Source organism: Arachis hypogaea, chromosome 13, assembly GCF_003086295.3.
Source record: "Arachis hypogaea cultivar Tifrunner chromosome 13, arahy.Tifrunner.gnm2.J5K5, whole genome shotgun sequence".
Classification (NCBI taxonomy): domain Eukaryota; kingdom Viridiplantae; phylum Streptophyta; class Magnoliopsida; order Fabales; family Fabaceae; genus Arachis; species Arachis hypogaea.
In genome coordinates, this window is record NC_092048.1 from 141,955,806 (window position 1) to 141,979,158 (window position 23,353).

General features: G+C 33.6%; 2 protein-coding genes across 5 annotated transcripts; one reads left to right on the forward strand and one right to left on the reverse strand.

Annotated features, from left to right (window-relative positions):
- Positions 1 to 4,966: 4,966 nt before the first annotated feature.
- Positions 4,967 to 11,068, forward strand: LOC112792399 (glycerol-3-phosphate acyltransferase 9). 3 transcript variants are annotated; one of them, XM_025835621.3, is made up of 13 exons: positions 4,967 to 5,119; positions 5,852 to 6,040; positions 6,248 to 6,305; positions 6,699 to 6,817; positions 7,628 to 7,727; positions 8,708 to 8,803; positions 8,900 to 8,996; positions 9,516 to 9,603; positions 9,816 to 9,912; positions 10,063 to 10,148; positions 10,240 to 10,359; positions 10,461 to 10,559; positions 10,849 to 11,068. In XM_025835621.3, exons 2-13 carry the CDS (start codon positions 5,919 to 5,921, stop codon positions 10,895 to 10,897), a joined length of 1,131 nt encoding a protein of 376 aa, XP_025691406.1. In that variant the 5' UTR covers positions 4,967 to 5,119; positions 5,852 to 5,918; the 3' UTR covers positions 10,898 to 11,068. The 3 variants fall into 3 exon arrangements, with proteins under 3 accessions (XP_025691406.1, XP_025691410.1, XP_025691407.1); XM_025835625.3 differs by lacking the exon at positions 4,967 to 5,119 and adding an exon at positions 5,523 to 5,662; XM_025835622.3 differs by lacking the exon at positions 4,967 to 5,119 and adding an exon at positions 5,532 to 5,669.
- A 332-nt stretch (positions 11,069 to 11,400) lies between these two features.
- On the reverse strand, positions 11,401 to 15,005 carry LOC112792398 (histone-binding protein MSI1). Of its 2 annotated transcripts, XR_003197422.3 has the most exons (7): positions 14,324 to 15,005; positions 13,572 to 13,898; positions 13,228 to 13,380; positions 12,777 to 12,901; positions 12,594 to 12,689; positions 11,793 to 12,192; positions 11,401 to 11,683 (listed from the first exon to the last, which is right to left on the reverse strand). XR_003197422.3 is itself a non-coding variant. In XM_025835620.3 (6 exons), exons 1-6 carry the CDS (start codon positions 14,666 to 14,668, stop codon positions 11,967 to 11,969), a joined length of 1,272 nt encoding a protein of 423 aa, XP_025691405.1. In that variant the 5' UTR covers positions 14,669 to 15,005; the 3' UTR covers positions 11,767 to 11,966. The 2 variants fall into 2 exon arrangements, 1 of the variants encoding a protein (XP_025691405.1); XM_025835620.3 differs by lacking the exon at positions 11,401 to 11,683 and having other exon boundaries at positions 11,767 to 12,192.
- Positions 15,006 to 23,353: the final 8,348 nt, after the last annotated feature.

Sequence of the window (23,353 nt, forward strand, 5' to 3'; positions counted from 1 at the left end):
AATAGAATATATGTATTAAAGTTGTTGTTTATATAATAAAGAGTCATGTTATTTATAAGAATTTTTCAAACTAATTTCATAAATATTTAGCTAGTAACTATTAACTCTCAACTACTTATTATTACTCTAACACAACTATTTATTATTGTTCTAATACGCTCCCACAAGATGGAGGATGAAAAATATCAAAAACTTCTAATTTTGAAAGATTAAGATGAAAGAGATGAGGGGACATTTAGGACAATAGCTTAGTGAAAATGTCAGCCAATTGTCCTCAAGAAGAGACAGGAAGAAGTTTCATCATTCTAGCTTGAATCTTTTGACGGACCACATGACAATCAACTTCCAAGTGTTTAGTTCACTCATAAAAAATAGGATTTGCTGCAAGGTGTGGAGCGCTCTGATTATCGCAAAAAAGAATAGGAGTGCGATCAGTTGGAATTTGAAAAAAATGCAGCATATTGATCAACCATTGGAGCTCACAGGTGGTGTTTGCAAGAGTCCTATATTCTGCTTCTGTTGAAGACCTAGAAACAGTGGATTGCTTCTTTGTTTTCCAAGAGATCAAAGACTTTCCCAAAAAGAAACAATAACCAGTTAAAAAACGATGAGTATATGGACAACCCGCCCAGTCAGAATCACTGTGCACTCATGCTCATTCTATTCAAATATAGTTCATTTTAATATTATTTTTTCATTTAAACTCTGCCTATGTTACACTTGCGTTACATAGCCAATCCCAAGTTCGGATAAAGGAGGAGGATTGTGTTAGGTCTTCGACAACCAATATAAAAATATAGTTGAATCCTCGTGACATGAATCAAAGCCATTATTGCGCTAAAGATAGGTCGTTGCCCGGAAGCAACACGCTGTATGGCTCGAGTACGGTGTCAAATGAGTAAGAGCCACTGCATCGGTGCCCGAATGTAGTGTTAAATGAGTAAGGGTTCTCGCGTTTTCATGAACGGACAAGGGTAAATGAGCTAGTTCACAAAGTAAAAAGTAAAGGTCGGAGCGACAGAAGGTTGAGATTTGGGTCATGGAACATATGCACTCTAACAGAAAAGTCCATGGAGGTAGTGGATACTATGACAAGGAGAAAGATTAACATTATGTGCCTACAAGAAACAAAATAGACTGATGCGAAGGTTAGGGAGTTGGATACTTATGGTTTCAAACTTTGGTATACAGGAAAGGTGAAGAATATGAATGGGGTTGGTATTATTGCAGATAAGCAGTGGAAGAAGGACGTAGTGGATGTCAAGAGGGAGTGAGATCGGATCATCTCTATTAAACTTGTGGTGGAGGGAGGTGCTTTCCATGTGCTTAGCGCCTATGCACCGCAAGTGAATTTGGACGAATAACACAAGATAAGGTTTTGGGAGGATCTAGAGAGTTTGGTTCAAGACATACCTTCAGGAGATAAGATTTTCTTATGAGGAGATTTAAATGGCCATGTTGGGAGAGAAGTGACTGGGTATGGGACTATCTACGGAAGTCATGGTTTCGAGGTAATCAATGCCGAGGGTAAAACTATTTTGGATTTTTCCTCAATCTTTGATCTTCTCATCGCAAATACATGTTTTAAAAAGAGAGATGAACATCTTATAACCTATAAGAGTAGCATGACAAGCTCTCAAATCGACTTCTTCTTGTTGAGGAGAGTCGACCAAAAATTTTGCATTAATTGTAAAATTATCCCGGGAGAGAGTTTGACAACACAACATAGGGTGCTCGTCATGGATTTTGGTATTGAGCAAAAGTTGAGGAGAAGACATCATACGAAGAACCCAAGGATGAGGTGGGGGCGGATGAAAGTTGAGGAATAAAGAAGCTTTCTAAGACAGGTAGGAGAAGAGGCAAAGTGGGATGGGAATGGAAGCACGGAAGAAATGTGGAGGGAGATGACAGAAGTTATTAGAAGAACAGCAAAAGAAAGCTTTGGTGAATCTAAAGGAATAGGACCAAGAGACAAGGAGTCCTGGTGGTGGAATACGAGTGTACAAGAAAAGATACAGATAAAAAGGGAGTGCTTTAAAGAGTGGTCTTTATGCCGCAACGCAGATAACTAGGAACAATATAAGGCGGCTAAGCAAGAGATAAAAATGGTTGTAAGTGAAGTAAGAACAAGAGTATATGAGGGTCTCTACCAGTCTTTGGGCACGAAAAAAGGAGAAAAAAGTATATATAGAATCGCAAAGAACCGTGAAAGAATAACGAGAGATTTGGATCAGGTTAAGTGCATAAAGGATAAGGATGGAGAGGTGCTGGCTCAAGAGGAGAAGATTAATGAAAGGTGGAAGAGCTACTTCTACGAGTTATTTAATGAGGGACAGAAGACTCTTCCGAGCCTTGGTCGGTTATGCACAAGGAAAGAAGATCAAAACTTTGACTACTATGAATGATTCGAGACTTCGAGGTAAAAGAGGCTCTAAAGCAGATGAAAAATGGCAGGGCAGTAGGACCTGATAATATCCCGATTGAGGTTTGGAAAGGCCTTTGAGGAAAAGGCATCAACTGGTTAATCAAGTTTTTTAATGAGATTTTATGATCAAAGAAGATGCCTGATGAGTGGAGAAAGAGCACCTTGGTATCTATTTACAAGAATAAGGAGGATATACAAAGTTGCAGAAACTATAGAGGGATCAAGCTCATGAGTCATACCCTGAAGTTATGGGAAAGGGTGATAGAACGGAGGTTGAGAAAAGAGACACAAGTAATAGAGAACCAATTTGAATTTATGCCAGACATATCTACCACTGAAGCGATATACCTATTAACAAGGATGATAGAAAGGTATCGTAGTAATAAAAGGGATCTACATATGGTGTTTATTGATTTGGAAAAAAGCGTATGATAGGGTGTCAAGGGAAGTCTTATGGAAGGTTTTAGAAAAGAGGAGAGTAAGGATCGCATATATTCGTGCAATTAAAGACATGTATGATGGAGTCACAACTAGTGTGAAGACTCAATGTGGTGTGATAGAGGAATTTTCTATTGGTATAGGATTACACCAGGGATCATCCTTAAGTCCATACCTTTTCACATTAGTTTTCGAAGTAGTCACAGAGCACATCCAAGAGCCTGTGCCATGATGCATGCTTTTTGCCGATGATATCGTCCTTATGGGAGAGTCAAGGGAAGACCTAAATAAGAAGTTGGACTTACGGAGAGAAGCTCTAGAAGTGTATGGTCTGCGCATAAGCCGTAACAAGACGGAATATATGGAATGTAGGTTCAGTCTGAGAAGGGAAAATCCTAATATAGAGGTGAAAGATTAGAGAAAACATCCTACGAAAAGTTAAAAGTTTTAAGTATCTTGGGTACATCATACAGGATAATGGAGAGATTGAACATGATGTAAATTATAGGATCCAAGCAGGTTGGTCCAAATGACAGAATGCATCTGGTTTTATATGCGACAAAAAAGTGCCTTTAAAACTTAAAGGTAAATTCTATCGCACCGCTATAAGACCGGCTATACTTTATGGTACGGAGTGTTGGGCGGGCAAAGGGGAGCGTGAACATAAACTAAGTGTAGCAGAGATGAAGATGTTGAAATTGATGAGTGGTCATACTCGATTGGATAAAATAAGGAACGAAGATATAAAGGAGAGAGTTGGAGTAGCACCCATTGTGGAAAAGATGGTTGAATTGCGTCTCAGGTGGTTTGGACATGTGAGAAGAAGACTGATAGAACACCCAGTCAGGAGGGTGGATGAGATGGAAGATGGACAAGGGGTGAAAGGCAGAGGAAGACCTAAGAAGACCATCCATGAAGTGGTCAAACGAGATCTACATGTAAACAGTCTCTCTGTAGACATGATACAGGACAGAGCACAATGGCATCGTTTGATTCATATAGCCGGCCCCACTTAATGAGACAAGGCTTTGTTGTTGTTGTATATAAAATGAGTATCAGTCCATTCGAATATATCGAGTATATATCTAATTAGTTGGCTAGTTGCTATAAGATTTAAAGATTATACCATACTTTTTCACCTATAGCCGGCCCCACTTAGTGAGACAAGGCTTTGTTGTTGTTGTATATAAAATGAGTATCAGTCCATTCGAATAGAACGGGTATATATCTAATTAGTTGGCTAGTTGCTATAAGATTTAAAGATTATACCATACTTTTTCACCTATATATAGCTGATAAACTCTATCAGGACATCATAAAATCAAATCATAAATATGGATTCAAGAGTGATAATATTAAAAAATTAAAATAAAGTACCCAATTAAAAAAAATTTAGTTAACATGTGTTTTAAAAATATACATTAAAATTATAATTAATACAAAGGGTTAAATTTTTTATTTTAATAAATATAAAATAAATATTAAAACTAAAGCTTACATTTTTTAATTTTGTAGTTCTTAATTTTTATATTATTTTTTTTAAAAAATATAAATTTGTCACAAGTACATCTTATTAATATTGTAATTAATAATTATGTTAAATATATACTAAAATTAACTATAAAAATTAAATATTAATAAAAAATATATATTAAAAATAAATTAAATAATATACATATTTATATATAAATATATTGTGATTATTTTTAATATACACATAATATTTTATAACAAACAATAATAATAACAAAGCTATATTCGATGACATTGAGTTTTATCACGTATCATGTCAATAAAAAAATTGTTTATAAGTAGATCTTGTTTGACCATTTTATAGACGGTCTTCTTAAATCTTCCTCTACTTTTCATTTCTTGTTCATCTTCCATCTCATTCATTCTCCTAACTGAATATTCTATCAATCTTATTTTGACATGTCCAAACCAACTGAAATACAATTTTATCATCTTCTCGCATAATATTTTATAACCAGTGCAATTTATTTTTCTAACCTAACCAACTGTAACCGTGAGAGTCAGGGTTAGTTATGCTGTTCCAACGACCACGAGGAATCATAAATGCAAATAGACAAAAATACCCTAATTGGATTACTGAAATTACAGAACTGCCACTGGCTTTTTCCTCGCCATTACTACTTGTTGTACGTGTTAGTTTCAGCGAGCAACCGACCTGCGTAAGTTGTTGGAGCGTTGGTCACATCGTCGACGTCCACGTCATCTCAGATTCCCTGCGCCACCGTAAGCTATCTTTCTCTCCGCCATTTTCCTTTTTTGGAATTTTATCGGCCTCGAAGATTTCAATGCGATATCATATTCCCACATTATTGTTCTTATAGGCTTATATTGATATATATGCTTCGTAGATTCTCTGATTGATGTGAAAGAGAAGCGCTAGGGTTTTTTTATTAGCATAAATTAGTTATTCTGGTTCGTATACATAGCGTTAGTTATGTTTTTTATTTTGTCTGATTTGCATGGAATCCATTTCATGAAACGACAATTTTTTTCCTTCTATTTTTGGTCCTTTCTGTGATTCTTGTTTTCTGCTTTTTGTTCACTTTTCTGTGTCCGCTTCGTAATTTTTTTTTCGGGTTTTGGGGGGGGGGGGGGGGGCGCGGGGGTATGAAAGTTATTTATTAACTCTAACATGATATTTTTGAGAGGAGTTTGAGTTCACTTGGCAGCGAGAAGTGAGAAATTTCTATACCTTTTGGTTCTAATGATTTCACTGTCACTTTCTTTGCTTCACACAGTTGTTGGATTAGATCACATGGCATATTGGTAAATGGTAATTGATGCGTGTGCTGCTAGTTTGTTTAATTGTTTTCGAATAGATGGTGACCTTGATGATTTATGTTGTGGCTTTTCTTTGGTATTCTAGTCATAGATGTTTAAAAGGAATTTTCAATTTATAGCGTGAGAGGTTTGAGCATAACACATTTTGAATTCATAACACATTTTGGATTCCAGAAGGTCGTCTTTGGCTGCAAGTTTGTATTGGGAAGTCCCTGTCAGTTCAGTGTTAGGACCACAAAGAATGATGAGGAAGACCAATCCCAAGTCTCAAAGTACTGAATTGGAACTTGATCAACCTAACATTGAAGATTACCTACCTTCTGGACACACCATTCATCAAGAGCCTCATGGAAAGCTTCGCCTGTATGCATACTTGTTACTGTGACTTTATGTTGTATGGATGCTCACAAAATAGTAGTCAACAAGAAAAAAAGCAGATTTCTTTTTCTCAATTGACATAGCTGAAACCTAGAGTCCTTTTTAATTCTTTTCTCATTTAATTTTTCACATACTCCTGGCAATGTGATGACTGGATTCTCATGTGGAGAATATATGAAAATTATATTTCAGGTGTGATTTGCTTGACATTTCTCCTACTCTATCTGAGGCTGCGGGTGCTATTGTAGATGTAAGCTTTCGGGCTTATCTTGAATATTTTCATGCTTTGTGGTGTCAGTTTCTCAGTTATTATCTTTTATAGAAACAATAATGATCATCAATGAGTGTATTAAAAAGGGGAATTTTTACTGTCAAGCAGGGCAAATTTAGCTTTTTCCAACAATAAATGGTGTCCTGTTTCTGCAGGCTTCATTGCCTCTTGATTTTTCTGTTCAGTTCTCATGGATGATTTAGGGTTTCGCTATAAATCAGAAGTTTTATATTTAAGGTCTAGTGGAAGCCGAAAGCCATTAGATATAATGTCATTTCATATTGATATTGCAATATATGGATGGCATCCCCTATTTTGCGCCTTGGATAGATTCTGGTCATCTGCTCACATATTGAGTTTTATGCTGAGCAGGATTCATTCTTAAGGTGCTTCAAGTCAATTCGATCAGAACCTTGGAACTGGAATGTTTATTTATTTCCTTTGTGGTGCTTTGGAGTTGTAATTCGATATTTGGTTCTGTTCCCTGCAAGGTCAGCATATTGCTTTTACCATATTTGCTTACATGTGATGCATCATATAGTATTACTAATGAAATAATGCTATCTGCCTAGCTAATTTTAGATGATACTTATCCATAGAGATATGCTTTGATGCTGACATTATCGAAAAGAAAAAAAAAAGATTTAAAGGACATGATTTGATCTTCAGTTTTAACTAAATATAATTCTCTTTTACACTCGGAATCGTTAAAAATAGAACCAATTTGATTTAGAAAGCAACTCCATGAATAGAATTCTTTATAAAAAGATGCGATTCAAATTTATTTGCAAATCAATTAGTACTCTTGGAACTTAAAAGAGATTAATGAAATTCATTTTTATTTCTATATTACTTTCTTGGCATAAAATAATGAGTTTAAGTTTGACGCACTGACAGTATAAAATGTTTTACAATAACAACAACAGAACCATATCATGTGAGTTATTGTGTCGTATCATGAATCATGTCTTGTTAAGAGAATATTAATGTTATCAATTTGGAAACCAAAACTAAAAAGCCTAATAAAATTCCTTCTACGGCAGAAAAAAAAAGGAATCAACCTAATTTTGAGTGGATTTCTTGATGTACACATCAATCAAATACAAGGAGTTCCTAATCCACTCAACTCCTTTCTAATTTGTTATACATCAAATGAAGTTTCGGTTTTTGTGGGCTGACTGAAACATACTGTTTGTAATTGGCCTATTAGTATTTCTTTTCAACTTTTCATATTGGTGACTTGTTTTATTGTAATGTTTGTCCCTGTGTGTTGCATCCTACTTCCTGCTTTGACCCTGCAGGGTTCTACTGTTGTCATTCGGATGGATGATATTCCTTTCAGCTTTCATTCCAGTGCACCTTCTCTTGAAGAGAGATAATAGCGTGCGGAAAAATATTGAGGTGTATATTTATTCATTCCTGCTTCATGACATTTTGTCCCATTTAAATTTTTTAGACTTCTGTTTCCTTTCAATATGCACTATAAAACTGGAAATTAATGATCAAACTTCTAACAGTTTGCAGTCAAATAAAAAGGATAAAAAAAAGAACTTCTACTGATTTGATGCATTAAGATTTCTTTGACATTTGAACCAAGTCCAGAATATAGAAAGAGAAAGGGTTCAAATATACAAAATATGCTACTGGTTCTGAATTGCTGTGGACTCTTGGCAGCACTGAACTGATGGGTTATAACCTTCTATGATGTCCTATCAATTTTTCAAGCTTTAAGGCATATAATGTAAAAATATTAGGTATAGTTGTTCCTGCTTAGTATCATCTTATGTTGTATTTTATTTATTACTGTTAAAATTTGGACTAATAGTGTAAGAGGGGAGAAAGGGTAAAAAGCAGTTAAAGCCACCTCATAGGGATTTGACCCTAACCAAGAAACACCCAGTCCCTTTCGCATTATTTGGATTTAATATTAAGTGTCTTGTGTCTGGTTTCAACTCATGTTGTCTTAACTACCAGAAGAAGAAACTTAATCCAATGGCTCTATTTAAACTTCAAATTTTAGTTTGACAAATGGAAGAGTTAGTGTGTGCGTGTGTATATTGAATAATAATAATAATTATTATTGTTATTATTATTATTTTATTTTATTTTATTTTATTTTATTTTCATGAGAATGCAACAAAATTTGGCCAATTCATTGATGGTCATAATTTATTTTCCCTTCAAGTTGTAATATCAACTTCTGTAATGAATGATTGCTTTATTCAAGGAAGAGGACATTTTTTTTCTTTCTAGTTCTTGTTTTTTATGTCACACGTTGTCTAATTAGCTCTCTGGTTTTCCCTTTGAAGAATAGCAACTTGACAACTTCTAACTTTTTGTGAATCAAAGTCAATGCACTGTAAGTTGCTTCTTTCTTTCAGAGATGTTTGGTGGAGATGATATGCGGTTTCTTTGTTGCATCCTGGACTGGGGTTGTCAAGTACCATGGGCCACGGCCTAGCATGCGACCAAAGCAGGTTTGTCTGATGTATATTGGTGTTGCCATTTTGTCCTTATTCACATATCGATTAGAGTTTGGTAGTAGTAATCTAAGCTTTTTGTTCATTGAATAGGTTTTTGTGGCCAACCATACTTCCATGATTGATTTCATTATCTTAGAACAGATGACTGCATTTGCTGTTATTATGCAGAAGCATCCAGGATGGGTTGGTAAGTGCCATGGTGTATAACAAGAGACACACAAAGCTTTTAAGTCTTTGTCATCAATAAGTAGCGCCTTTTTTATTATTATCTATTAATTTTTTGTGGCATCTCTTATCCTGGAAATTTGGTTTTGAGAATTGCACATTGCCAAAGGAAACAAAAAAAAGAAGTTTGTTGTGGCTTCTCTTATCCTGGTAATTTGGTTTTGAGAATTGCACATTGGCATTACCATGCTTCAACAATTGTTCTTGGATATCTTCACTAGAATTAATTTAGATCCACTTCCAATCAAATAACTTCCTTTAGATCTACTTTTTCACGTCACTCACTCCAGTGGTTATTATATTAACATGTTTCCATCATCATCTCTCAATAGATGCTACTCAGTCTTTCTCTTGATTACTTTTGTTCTTGAACCAATCTTTCCTTGTATATTCACTCATGTGCCTCAAATTTGCTTTGAACTTATTAGATATTTTACAAGCACAAATTTATGTCTGAAACATTTCTTCATATCATGAACAGGATTGTTGCAGAACACCATTTTGGAGAGTGTAGGGTGTATCTGGTTCAATCGGACAGAGGCAAAGGATCGAGAAATTGTGGCAAGGAAGTAAGTAGAAATGAAAATGTTAGGAGAGCTTGCTTCTCTGATGTTCTGTTATCTCTTTAGTTGTTGTTTTCATATGAAATATCTCTTCTCTTGTCTCCTTGCATTCTTCTTCTGTATGTCTTAACAGAATTGCTTTTTGATATAAAAAAAAATGTTCGGAAATATATGCATCAGATCTTATTGTTTTACTTGCATAATTTTTCATACTTCAGATTGAGGGAACATGTTCAAGGAGCTGACAATAACCCTCTTCTCATATTTCCTGAAGGAACTTGTGTAAATAATCACTACTCTGTGATGTTCAAGAAGGTGTGTAAAACATTTTCAGTTGCAGTTATTTTATTCTCTTGTTACGATAGGCTTTTGTTCCCTTCTGTGATTTTATCTCCATTGACTTGTATTCTAACTCCTGTATGCCGAAAGCTTTAATGGAAGCTTCTTAATTTTAATAATTTGTAGGGTGCATTCGAACTTGGATGCACAGTTTGCCCAGTAGCCATCAAGTACAATAAAATTTTTGTAGATGCATTTTGGAATAGTCGCAAGTAAGAACATATGTTTGAGGGGTTAATCATTCTGATCTTTCACTTTTCTTGTATTTCTGTTTTAGACTTTCTAGTTTTCATGCATTTGCAGGCAATCATTCACTAAGCATCTGCTGCAATTAATGACATCTTGGGCTGTTGTCTGTGATGTTTGGTACTTGGAGCCACAGAATCAGAAGCCAGGAGAGACATCCATTGAATTTGCAGAGAGGTAAAAGATCTTTATTATCAATGATATGCAGCATCTTTGTTTGGCTTCAAGGAGTTAAAACTTGAAACAGTGTGTTTATTACTTTATTTCAATGGCTGTAGGGTGAGAGAGATAATCTCACAACGTGCTGGCCTAAAAATGGTTCCTTGGGATGGATATCTAAAGTATTCTCGCCCCAGCCCGAAGCTTAGAGAAGGAAAGTAAGTTCAACTTCTTAGTACCTCTTCTTTTTAATCAAATGCCTTTGTAACGATCTAGGCATTATAACGAGGATTAGGATTGTTTTAGTTTTCTTATGATACACGTAAGTATTATTCGCTGATAATTGAAGTATTTTATCAAACACTTGATTCAAGGAAGTACTTATCAGATGTGCATTGGCAACATTAGAGTTTGCTGATAAAAGTCATGCTGTATTAGATTTGTTTACACTTTGGTTCTTATTTCAGTCATTTTACCTACCAAACTAATTATCCACATGCATTGCAGGCAACGAAACTTTGTTGAGTCTGTGCTCCGGCGCTTGGAAGAAAAGTAACGCGTGCTTTCTATACATTCTTAATTTAGCCCTTCACCTTGATTTTTATCTAGACTTCTGTTTTTTCAGTTGATCTTTTATGATGTTACCGGTTGCTTTGTCAGTTTGTTGTGATCTTGTGGACATTACATAGGAGCTATATTTATCGCTCAATTTTGACGTTAGTGGTTAGATGTTGGGGAAGTGCTCGCTAATCAATTACTACAATACTTATACCGCGAAACTATAAAAAAAAAAAAAAAAAGTAAAAACACACCTAGAGTTCTTTTATACTAGTGCTATATAAACAGCAACAAAAACAAATCGATTTTCCGTGTTATCCATTCCAAAATCGATTTTCGTAAATAATGTCTTCTTTTTTCCTTCGGGAAATAAAGTTTTATTTTATTTTATTTAAGAAAAAAATCCTTCCAAAAAATTGTCAATCAGGAATCACACCACTGATATTACGTTTTGTTGCTAGTGGGCTAGAGCTGAATTAGCAGGACGTAAGCATATATGTGAGAGTGTACATACTAATTACATTTTAAATTCGTAACCGGTAACCCATCAGTCAATTTAATGAATCAGCCTTGAAAAACAACAAATAATACAATAATGCATAGCTATAACTAATGGGAAGTGCTAGACCAACAAATCGAAATTGCCCTCAACAACTTCGGGTAAAACCAACCAAAGGTGTGCATTCTACACAACATGAAAATCCATCATTTTCTCACTCACATTTAATTAGCATATCTCATAACTAAAAGTGGGTTACGATCATTGAAACAGTTGACAAGGTATCTGTAAAAACAAATAAAAAATAGTAAATTAGCATATCTCGTAACTAAAGGTAGGTTAAGATCATTGAAACAGTTGACACCGTATTTGGAAGAAAAACAATATAGCAAACCTTACTATCAAGTTGCACCGAAGTCTCAGTTGCTCAGTACTTGAGTATGCTACGACCAAGTACAGGTCGAGCAATCATATAGTTTCATAACTTACAAAAACACAGCTTCAACTAAGGTGAAAAAGGGAGCAACAGGACCAACACAACTAACTATCATGACAAGTTACTATAACATTAAGAAGCCTTAGTGGACTCTTCCGGCAGATCATCTTCGTCATGGTATATGTTCTCTGCCATCTGCCATATTTGAAGTATGTTGTCTTCAGCCACACTAGCAACCACCCAATCTTCACATGGGTTCCAAGAGAAGTCAGATATTTTACTTGTATGGCCACCATGAATAAAAAGCAGTTCTGGTGGACCATCTTCCGCATCTTCTGGTGACTGCTCTTCATCAATCCTAAGGGGGCAAATACATGAACTTAATAATTAAGGAGGAAAACGGCAAAGTATATACAATTATCATGTACAATATTTCTAGATATTATTTAATAACCCATTTTCCTCAGTAAAACAAATAAACAATTATGAACCCTCATTTTAACATTGCTGCTAGTTGCAAGCTCTACACCTAAGAGCTAACATTAACCAACATGTAATAGCCTGTTCTACTGTATATGTGAAATGCATGAACTCGAGCTCAAATATACATAAATGCTTTCTGTCATGATTTGGCTCCCCTAAGTTGAAACCATTATAATTAAAAATCTAGCGAAAGGGTAAAAGAACTCAGCACCATATCAGTAAACCTAATATTGACTAAACACCAAAATTTTCAGGATGACAGTGGATTGAGTATACCTGCTAAGATCCCACACCATGAGTCTCCTACCAAGACAACAAGAAGCCAAGATTGTCTCATTCTTTGGATTCCAACCAACCTGGAATACTTCCTCCCTGTTGTATGGCAGAACCAAAATCCAGATCAAAGACAGATAAACACAATTAAGGAGTAGTTTCATAATAATTTGGAGAGATCGTTACTTGTGACAATCAAAGGTGTGAAGAGCAGTACTAATCTTGCGCAGATCAAATAGCTTCACAGTTTTATCAGTGGAACCAGTAGCAACAACCCATTCATTAAAGGGATTGAAAGCCAAGCAGTTAACCTAACAGGACATCAAACACAAAATCCAATATAAGTAGGTGATATTAAGGAAAGAAGGATGAACTGTCTGAAATTCCTGGAAAAGAAAATCAATTCCTGGTGAAATTAATTTTATCATGAATCAGAGAATACATAAGTATTCTCCTCAGAATGGTATTTTAACAAATTCTTTAAACAATGATTGGGCTTCAGTGATTGGGTGTTGTAGAGATGATCAATTCCATCACAAAAGAATTCCTTGGATGGATTTACTTTTCAACATGTGTATTAAGAACTAACTGGTTGACGCGATAAAATGAGACCATGACAGGCAGAATTATTATCCACCTCACTTGAATGGGCAACAACAGATTGGACAGGTTTGGTGACTGATGGTGTTCGGAGATCCCATATAAGCAAATATTGATCATCACCAACAGAACCAAATAAGTACTCATGCCTCAAATGCCAAGCCACATCCTCCACAACACCTTCATGAACCTGGTCAGAATAAATGACATTACTTGTGAGGCTGCAGATGAGGATATTAAGAAAAATAAAAACACTGTTAATTTGTCAGATGTAATCATGCAAGTAGGATGTGCAAGGAAAATTGGCTAAGGATTACTTTGCATAAAAAAAAATAACACAATAGGTGGATGTAAACTACGATGAATAGAAAAAGAAAGTACCTTGAATATCTGACTAGCTTCAAGGGTTTTATTCTTGGGAGTTGCATTAATATCCCACAAGCATATCTGAGCATCATCGGAGCCACTCAGCAAATGTCCCTGCTTGAACTTGCTCCATGACAAGCCATACCCTTCGGTATTGTGACCTCTCAATCTAAGATCAGGGTTACATGCCCCATCTAGAGGAGGCTTAGACAGATGCCTGCTGTAATCAAAGACATAAACCTCGGCACTGACAGTCTTAGTGGCAATAATAAAGGGGTTCTGAGGCATGTAACGAGCTCTATTAACCTCTCCATCATGATTTATCTGCTGGATTATTTGCACCTGTTGAACACAACACACACTCCAATGAGATGACACACTCAATACCAACTCAAATAATCCCCCAATTGGCACGTGGCAACTGCAGCTTTCAAAACCCGCCCAAAAATAAATAAAGAATCAAACTTAGCAAGGACCAAATTAACAATCCCTAAACCCTAGTAAGAATTAACCACATTGCACGTGCCATTTGCAAAAGTTGTTGAAATCGGGCAAAAAAAAACATCAAATTGAAGTCATACAAAGATGCAGAAGAAAAATGCATACTTTAGATCACCAAATTGTTGATGTACATGTACCCAAACTAAGCCCTAATGAAATTGCAATTATAGTTAGGGTTTAATAATGAAAATGAATAAGCAATAAAAATTTCATAATGAGGATGAAATTGCAAATGAGAAGAGCATGTATGGTTGGGATGGAGATACCTTGCCGTTGGCGGCGCCAAAGCCACCGAGGTCGGGGCGGTCGTCGTCGTAGTGGCGGGAATCGTTCTCGGCCTCGTCGAGAGGGAGCTGGACCTGAGCGAGCATGAGGTAGTTGGGCTCGTTCTCAGATGTGTGGGTCCCAAGAATCATCTTCTGAACGGAGTAGTCCTTCCCCGGCGGCTCGTCCCTGTCGGGAAGCCATTCAACGGTGAGAGAAGGCCACTCGAGCGCGTGGGTTATAACAAGGTCGTAGAGAAAAGGAGTGTTCTTTTTCCAAATCTTGTACTCTTCGTTTATTAACCTCTCTTCTATTTCACCTCTCATCTCCTCCTCCTCCTTCCCCATTCTAATTCCAATTCTTCTTCTTCTTCTTCTTCTCTATTACCAGATTCCAGAAGAAAGAAAGAAAAAATCACACTCTCTCTATCTAGGGATTTTCCCGCCAAATTCAGCGAGGGAGCGAGTAGAAAACCTAGGTTGTGGTGAGAGAAAAAAAAATGAAAAATGGGATTTTGTGTTGTGTATTGTTGGGAAAGGAGTGAAAACTGAAAACAAATGAGTGAGAATTGTGGCTATTTATTGCTGCAGTTTCTTCTGGGCGCTCAACTTACCGCCCTTCCTTTGGTTTTTTTTGTAAATATTTATGAGTAAAGTATCGACTATCAATTCAATCTGTCCATTTTCTAAAATGATAAGATGACCCTTAATAAAAACACGTTTTATTACGGTCTCTTTATTATTGTTTAAAGAATAATAAAGACAAATAAACTTCTAATCAATTTAAATTTAGAGACAATTGGGTTTCTATCCATTTTTAAACCTAACACGTCAACAATTTCTGTCGAATTTTCGCCGTGAAATTGACATTTTGACTAGATTGGCAGACAAAATACAGGATCAGAAACCGTAATAAAACGTATTTTTTTTTATTAAGGTCGTCTTGTCATTTTGAAAAATGAACAACAGGAACCAGGTTGATAATTTACTCAATATTATTTATCTAAATTGGTTCTTAAAAAAGTTTGTAGTGATCGTTTTAGTCTTTAACAAATTCTAATTACCCAATTAGTCTTCAATCTTTTTTCATCCTTCACTTTAGTCTTTTTTTGTTACTTTTTCATTACTAACTGAGAGAACAATCTAATGTATCACATAAAACTAATGATTCAACGGTTAAGTGCCATGTGTGAAATTAGGATAAATAAGTTTTTATTTTGAATGATGCTAAATACCGTATTTTAGGACTAGAGCACAATGATGTGTTGTTGTTTTGTTACTGAGTAGGTGTAAAGGTCTCTTTTTATCTTTCCTCTCCCAAAACAAAATACAAGCAACATCTTATTTTTTCCTAAGTTTTATAGAAAAAGCCACCACCATTCTGACATTGTTAAATCAAGATTTTGTATGAGACAGGATTATTGAGAAGAAGGTTTTGCTAGTCTATCGGTCGCCACTAGTCGAAGTTAATATATCTCTTTTCTAGTATGATGTGGATGATAAGGTATTCATAGTTGCACTTATTTAAAGGTGTGTATCTCTTGTAGTTGTTTGTGGTAGTAGAAATTAGTTGTAAAAAAAAAAATTCTAAATTCTTCATTACTATAAAAATCGGTTACTGATAAGTTGTGTAATACATGCATATATGAGCTTAACATTAAAAAGATTCAAAAGTTTGTGGTAAATACATTTTATGCATGGATTAATATGGTTATCACAAATAAAAAAGGAAACCGGACCCTATTGAGAACGCGCATGATGGAACAAAGGCACAACGAACATTTAAGGTTACTTATAAAAAATGTGGCAAAACTGGCCATAATGCAAAAACATGCAAGAGACCACTAAAGTCTAAACCCCACCAAAGAATAAAGGTAATGGAAGTGGATCCACCATTGCACCAGGGTCACATGAAGAAGTACAAGTAACCCTATCAGTCCCTCAACCACAGTCATAGATACCATTCTAAATTAGATTAAATTGGATTATTTATATGCCATATATGTATTTACTTATCTTGTTACCTTGTGTTGTGTCAGGAGCACATTATTACTTCATCCAACTAAGTTGCACCAACAAGTTTTAGGCCTCTAAAACCCGAACAATAAATTTTAAGACCTCATGTAGCTCTGGCTGCTACTCTAACACCTCCTCATACACTTGTTTTAGCTCTAAGACCTTCACCTCCATTTACTCTAATTTCTCCACCTATAGTCCTCGCTTCATTTAAATTAGATATCAAAAGTCTCTCTAAAAATAATTGCTACTACAAGTTCTGGAATTGCTGCCAGAATATTCAAGTTCATGTTTACACCAAGACTCAAACTCCAAAAGAAGAAATGTGCTCTGCGATCTTATGTTGACTGTAGTTAATTTGTTTAATTTTTTTAAGTCCTTTGAAAATAAATTGTGGTTCTGTAATGCTATTATGCAACTTTAAGATAGACTTTTAAAATGTATCTTTGATGCTAGAAACACATATAAATTAGCTAAAGAAATTTTATTGGAATATTCAGAGTTTTGATGCTTGGTTTCAATTATATAAAATTATGGTTATTCAACTATTTTTATAATGAGTAAATTCATTTATATTAAATTAGGTTTTTGGAACTTTATTTTGTGAATATATATGATTCTAGTATTAGCAATATTGACAATATTGATATGAAAATCAGGTTCTTTGAGCATTATTACATGATTTATTAAACAATTATGAAAGGTTATAATATTCGCAATTACACTATGATCACTTATTCAACTACAAGATATCCTTTTATTATAAGTCCATAATTCCTTTTTTTTTCTACATACATTCTTTCTACAAAATGACAAATCAAAAAAATCAGCATGAAAAAAGAATACTTTTCATTGACTGCTCCACGCCTTCCTTTTATTTGCATTTTTAGTCTTATTCTCTAATTCATCTATCAAAATTTTTAACTTTTTTACCCTTTTTTTTAGTACAATATTATGCTAGCTACCTTGCATTTTATAGAGAAAAATCTTGTTAAACCATATAAAGAATTCATAGTGTGAAAGATTTTTTTATATTGAATAGTAAAATACAAAAAATCAGAATTAACCCATGAACAAAATTTTGCAATTTATAAAAAATGTACTATATCTTATGTTCCTTACATGGTAATTAAGACATCCAAAGAAAAGTCTTCTTGAGTTCTTCTTTGTTTGAGGCTCCACAACAATGGCATAGGCTCCACAATGGCATCTTGAATTCTCTCCTCTTGCAATTCTAAATTTGGCGCCACTTGAAGCACTACTAGCAGTAGCACTACCATCTCCGCCACCTCTAACCCTCGACGATAAGAGCTTGCCGAATTTTCTCTACTTACCATGGTTTTACTTTTTTAGAATAGCACATGAAGACGATGATGACCTTCAGAGCATGGTTTTAGGCTTTACAGCATCATACAAAAACATCTTTGTAGTCTTTTTAAGGATTATTTTGTCTTCCATCCAACGTGTCACTTAACGTTCGATTCATTATTTTAATGTGATACGTTGGACTCCACCATTAAGGTTTTACTGAGTAAACTAATAGAAAGATTAAAGTGACGGACGCTAAAAAAAGTTGGAGACTAATTGTGTAATTAAATTTTATTAAGGACTAAAATATTCACTTTAAAATTTTTTAGAAACCAATTTAAATAAATATTTTTTGGTCTGTAGATTAATTAATTGCATTATATATATTTCACTTTTTCATTTTTTTGAAAAAAAATGCTCATTGGCTAAATCTTTAAACTAGAAATTTTAAAGATAAATAAATAAATACTATATTTACACATAATTCGTCGCAATTTATATTTTTAACGTATATTTTGATTTAACCTGATACATACTATTTGAATCGGATAAGTTTAAATTATATTCGATTTCAACATTTAAATTGTAATTTAAATCATATGAATCTAAATTTAAAAAAATTTAAATGATTAATTATCTTCCAAAATGAAATAAACATATCCAATCCAAATACAAGAGTTATAATTGGTTTGAGTTAAACAAAATTCAATCAATACAATACAAATGGTAAATTCGTATTCGTTTAAATTTTCAGATAAAAAATAAAATCAAACGTCCTCCTTTTTTAAAGGTCATCTAGTGTTATTAAAATAGGTTAAATTTATCGGATTATTTTATTTATAATTATTTTTTATATATAAGTCTATACAAATTATTTATATTTATGTGCACACGTTTTTTTATATTATTACTGCACGTTTTTTTTATTTTTTTTCTTCTTCTTCTTATTCTTCTTCATTATTTTTCTCTTTTATTATCGTCGTCACCAATATCACCTCCTCCTCCTCTTTTTCCTAATTTTTTCATTGGAATTTTTTTTTCTCCTTTCTTTTTCTCATTCTCCTCCATCATTAATTATCTTGTTGTTGAAAATAATGAATAATTCAAGTTCAAATTGTCAAATGAACAAGAACGAAATTGATTATTATTTTGAATCCAATCAATTGGTTGAGATGTGGTTCGATTATAGTTAATTTTTTTGTTAGTAGTTTATGATTATGTAGGTGAATAATGTTTCATCGTTGATGGTTTGAATTGGATGTAATGTAAAAGTTATGCATTAAAAAAATATTTTTCTGTATTTGCAGCAAATTAAATTTTGGGTGTAACACGAAGATATTTGAGTGTATTGTTTAAGAATTTTTGGTGTATGTGTGCTGATAAGTTTTGCATAATTTAAAACTCTTATTCTCCCTCCTCCTCATCTTCTGCTGCTTCTTCTTCTCTTTTTCATCATCATCATCATCATTTTTCTTTCTTTTTTCTTATTCATTTTTTTGTTCTTGTTTTATCTTCTCAAGTAGGGGTGTCAAAAATTCCCAGAAGGCGGGGATCTTGCGGAGACCGCCCCGAATGGGGCCCGATGGTGGGAAATTTTTTCCGTGGAGATGGGGATGAGGAGTAAAATTCTTCTGAGACAGGCGCGGAGACCCGAGCGAGGATCCCCGTCCCATCCCCGATAATTCTTCGATGTTAAACTTACTTAAATACCCTTACTTTATTTCTAACATAGAGGTATTTTAGTAATTTCACCCATTAAAAAACCTAACCCCTTCCCTTCTCACCTTTGTTGCTGCGCCGTCTCTAACTCTCTATTTCCATCGAAGCCCAACTCTCCAGACTCTAGTCACTCACTCACTCTCCACTTTGTTCAAACTTCAAAACCTTCACAACACCATACGCTGTCGTCGGTCTCCACTCGCCACCGGCCACTCTTGCGCCGTCACCCTGGCAACTTCACCGCGTCGTTCTCTCTCTTCAGGCGTGGCGTCCTTCCCCTCTCCACTTCTGCGTTTGCGTGTTTGCTTCCATTCTCGTCACTGTATGTTAACATATTTATGTCTCTGTTATTTTAACAGAGACGATGGAGATGTTTGTTGGAAGTTGTATGCTGACAATGAAAGAATATTTGATATTAAAGACTTTATTTTATTACTTTTTTTAGAATGGAAGTTGTATTTTAAGATTTTATTTTATGGACTATGATTTTCTATGTTATATTTATGTACTTGTAATCTTAGATAAGATATGTTTATGTGTTTGTAATAATATTTTGTAATTTGTTTTTTGATTTTTTTGATATTTTTTACTACAATTTTCATATGAATGTTAAACATAGGGAGATGTAGAATGGGGTCCCGCGAAAAATGTGGGGAACGGAGATGGGGACAATTATCCCCCCATGACGGAGAATGGAGCGGGGACAGGGATTAATTCTGGGGGTGGGGACGGGGAGCAGGAAGGCATCCCCCACCCCCGCCCTGCCCCATTGACATCCCTATTTTCAATTTTCTTTATTGTTTTACTCTTTTAACAAGAATAAAACAAAAAAACTAGACAAATAAAAAGAAGAAACACATAATGCTGTAAAATTACTTGAAAGAGGATGAACTTACTTTCATTCAACTAAAAGAAAAAAGAAATAAGAAAAAAAGAATAAGAACAAAATGCAGCATTAAAAAAAATATTTTTTTTGTATTTGCAGCAAATTTGGGTGTAACATGAAGATATCTAGGTGTAACACGAAAATATTCGAGTGTACTGTTTAAGAATTTTCAGTGTCTGTGTGCTGATAAGTTCTGCATACTTTAAAACTCTTCATCTTCCTCCTCCTCATCTTCTGATGCTTCTTCTTTTTTTCATCATCATCACCATCTTTTTCTTCTTTTTTTTTCCTTATTCATCATTTTCTTTTTATTTTACCTTCTAAAATTTTTTCTTGTTTTACTCTTTTAACAAGAATAAAACAAAAAAATTCAAACAAAAAAAGAAACACATAATACTGCAAAATTATTTGGAAGAGGATGAACTTACATTCATTCAACTAAAAGAAAGAAAGAAATAAGAAAAAAAAGAAGAAAAAAATGCAGTATTAGAGGAAATATTTTTATGTATTTGCAACAAATTTGGATGTAACACAGAGATATTTGGGTGTAACATAAAGATATTTGAGTGTATTGTTTAAGAATTTTTTGTGTATGTGTGCTAATAGGATCTGCATAATTCAAAATTTTTCCTCTTCTTCCTCCTCATCTTTTGCTACTTCTTTTTCTTCATCTTCTTATTTCATATTCTCATAATTTTTTTTGGGAGGAAAAAATTAAACAAAGAAAAAATACATAATGTTGCAAAATCAATAGAAAGAGGAGGAAGAAAAAAATTATAGCAACAACAACAGTAATAAAAAACGACGTTGAAGATGAAACACGCGAAGAAAAAGAAGGAGAAGCGCAAAAAAAAAGGAGAAGAAGTAGAAGAAAAATGAGAAGGAGGAGAAACGCGAGATACAAAGAGAAACAATGTGATTTCACGCGCATGTTATGTAAGTGACTTGTACGCCAAAAAAAATCTGTATGTATAATCGTACTCTTCTATTTATCTATTTAAATATATAAATTTTTATTTTTAAAGTTAAATTCGTATAAATTTCAGATTAAACCTGAGTAATAAAAAAAATAACAGATTAAATAAGTTATCTATTTATTTTTTTCGTATTTTCCAAAAAAATATAGTACTTTTTTAATATTTTTGCAGACTGTATTATTAGATTTGGCATCTTTTGCAATAGTGATCGGTTCCACATGGCTCAAACCTTTGGATAATTGGCGGCCTCTCCCAGGGCATACATTTGGCATCTTTTATTCTTTTTTCTTTCTTGTTTTATGTTTCTTTTTTTTTTTCGCGGTACAAAAACACAAATTTCGTCGGGCTGGACATAAATAAAAAAACTTAAAATTAAATTTCGTGAACAAATAAAAAAAAGTTAATTATTAATTTAATATTTAAAAAATCTAAGCATTCATATTTTCTATAAATTCGTTTTTGAATGATTTAAAAATATGATAAAAATAATTAATAAATATTATATTTTTATAAATGATAAAAAATATTTATATTTAATAAATAATTTATCTATTTAATTCAAATTTTTGTGATAATATTTATATAAATATTTAGAAATTACACAAAAAATAACAAAATTTGATCTTTAAATTTTTTTTATTTTTTAATAAAATTTAGTCATTCACATACAATAAATTTTTAAAAAAATCACTTGACATAAAATTATTAAATTTTAAAAATAAAAATATTTTATTTTTTAATACAATCATATTAAGTATATGCTAAAATTAGTTCCTAAAATCAATTATAAGTATAGAATATATTTTAAAATACAAAATACACATTAAAATGAGTTAAATTATATATATATATATATATATTAAAATATATCGTAACTAATTTTAGTGTATAAATAATATTTTTATTTTTAATAATATCTATAAAAAATTACATCAAAATCTTATTTTTAAAATTATTTTTTAAATATATATTTAATATTTAATATCTAATTATTTTTATAAAATTTTTAAATTTTTCAAAAATTTATTTATCAATTAATATCTTCTAAAATTTTTAGTTAATAACACGAACTTTCATGTACCATTTTAATAATTTACTCAATAAATAATTAACAAGCCAACCCATATAATCTTAGTTTACCACCAGTGAGTATCGAACCCGAGAGAGATGATTAAGGGACACAGACCCTCATCCATCTGTGCCAACTTGCGTTGGTAGTTTACCAAATTTTAACCTCAAAATATAATTTTAGTTTAAAGCCCAGATAAATAAGCGCGTTTGGATCGGCCCATTGGCTTGGGCAAGCAGTTTATAACAGGAAGCCTGTCAGATTCTGAAATTAAAAAAAAAATAAAAAAAGAGTGTTATTTTTGAAACTTATTTAAATGTGAATTAAAATGGGAGTATATACCTATTTTGTTCCTCAAAGAATTTTAGAGCAGACAATTTAGTCTCCAACTAAAATTAATTACTCGATTGGTTCCTAACAATTTACTCCGTCAATCACTTATTAGGTCCTTTACTACGTTAACTCTAACGGAGGACAAAATAATCTCTGACAACTCTAACAGAAGACAAAATGGTCTCTGATCTGCTCTGTTCGGAAACGATACTATTTTCTTTCGATTTCTATCATATCTCGCATAACACTAACAATCTAACACTGTAATTTCAAACTACACAATGCACACTCTGCAACTTCAATGTTCACAAGCAAAAGAAAAAAAATTCTCAAATTGTTCTCAACCAATTCATATTCACTAAACCAATGACTATGCCTCTCAACTACTTGTCCGATCGCTTCCTTCAACTTCTTCTCCGAATCAATGTTTAGTAATCGCTTCAGTTTTCATATGAGCGGCAATGGTGATATTGCTCGTTGTACTGATAGCTTGGATGCGAGGTCGAAATTGTCTGCCAACTTGAACTATGTGAAAGAATGAATGAAGTACTCGGTGTCTATTTCAAATGAGAATTTGCATATGATGTCGAAGGAGAATTTTCTCATGATGTCCTAATATTCAACAATCTATATTGCTTGCCAGAGAATGGAGAAAGGCGTGACCTTGGGGTAGTTGTGGAACTTGGTCTTGAGAATGTTGTGGACATTGTCGGGGTTGGAGGTAA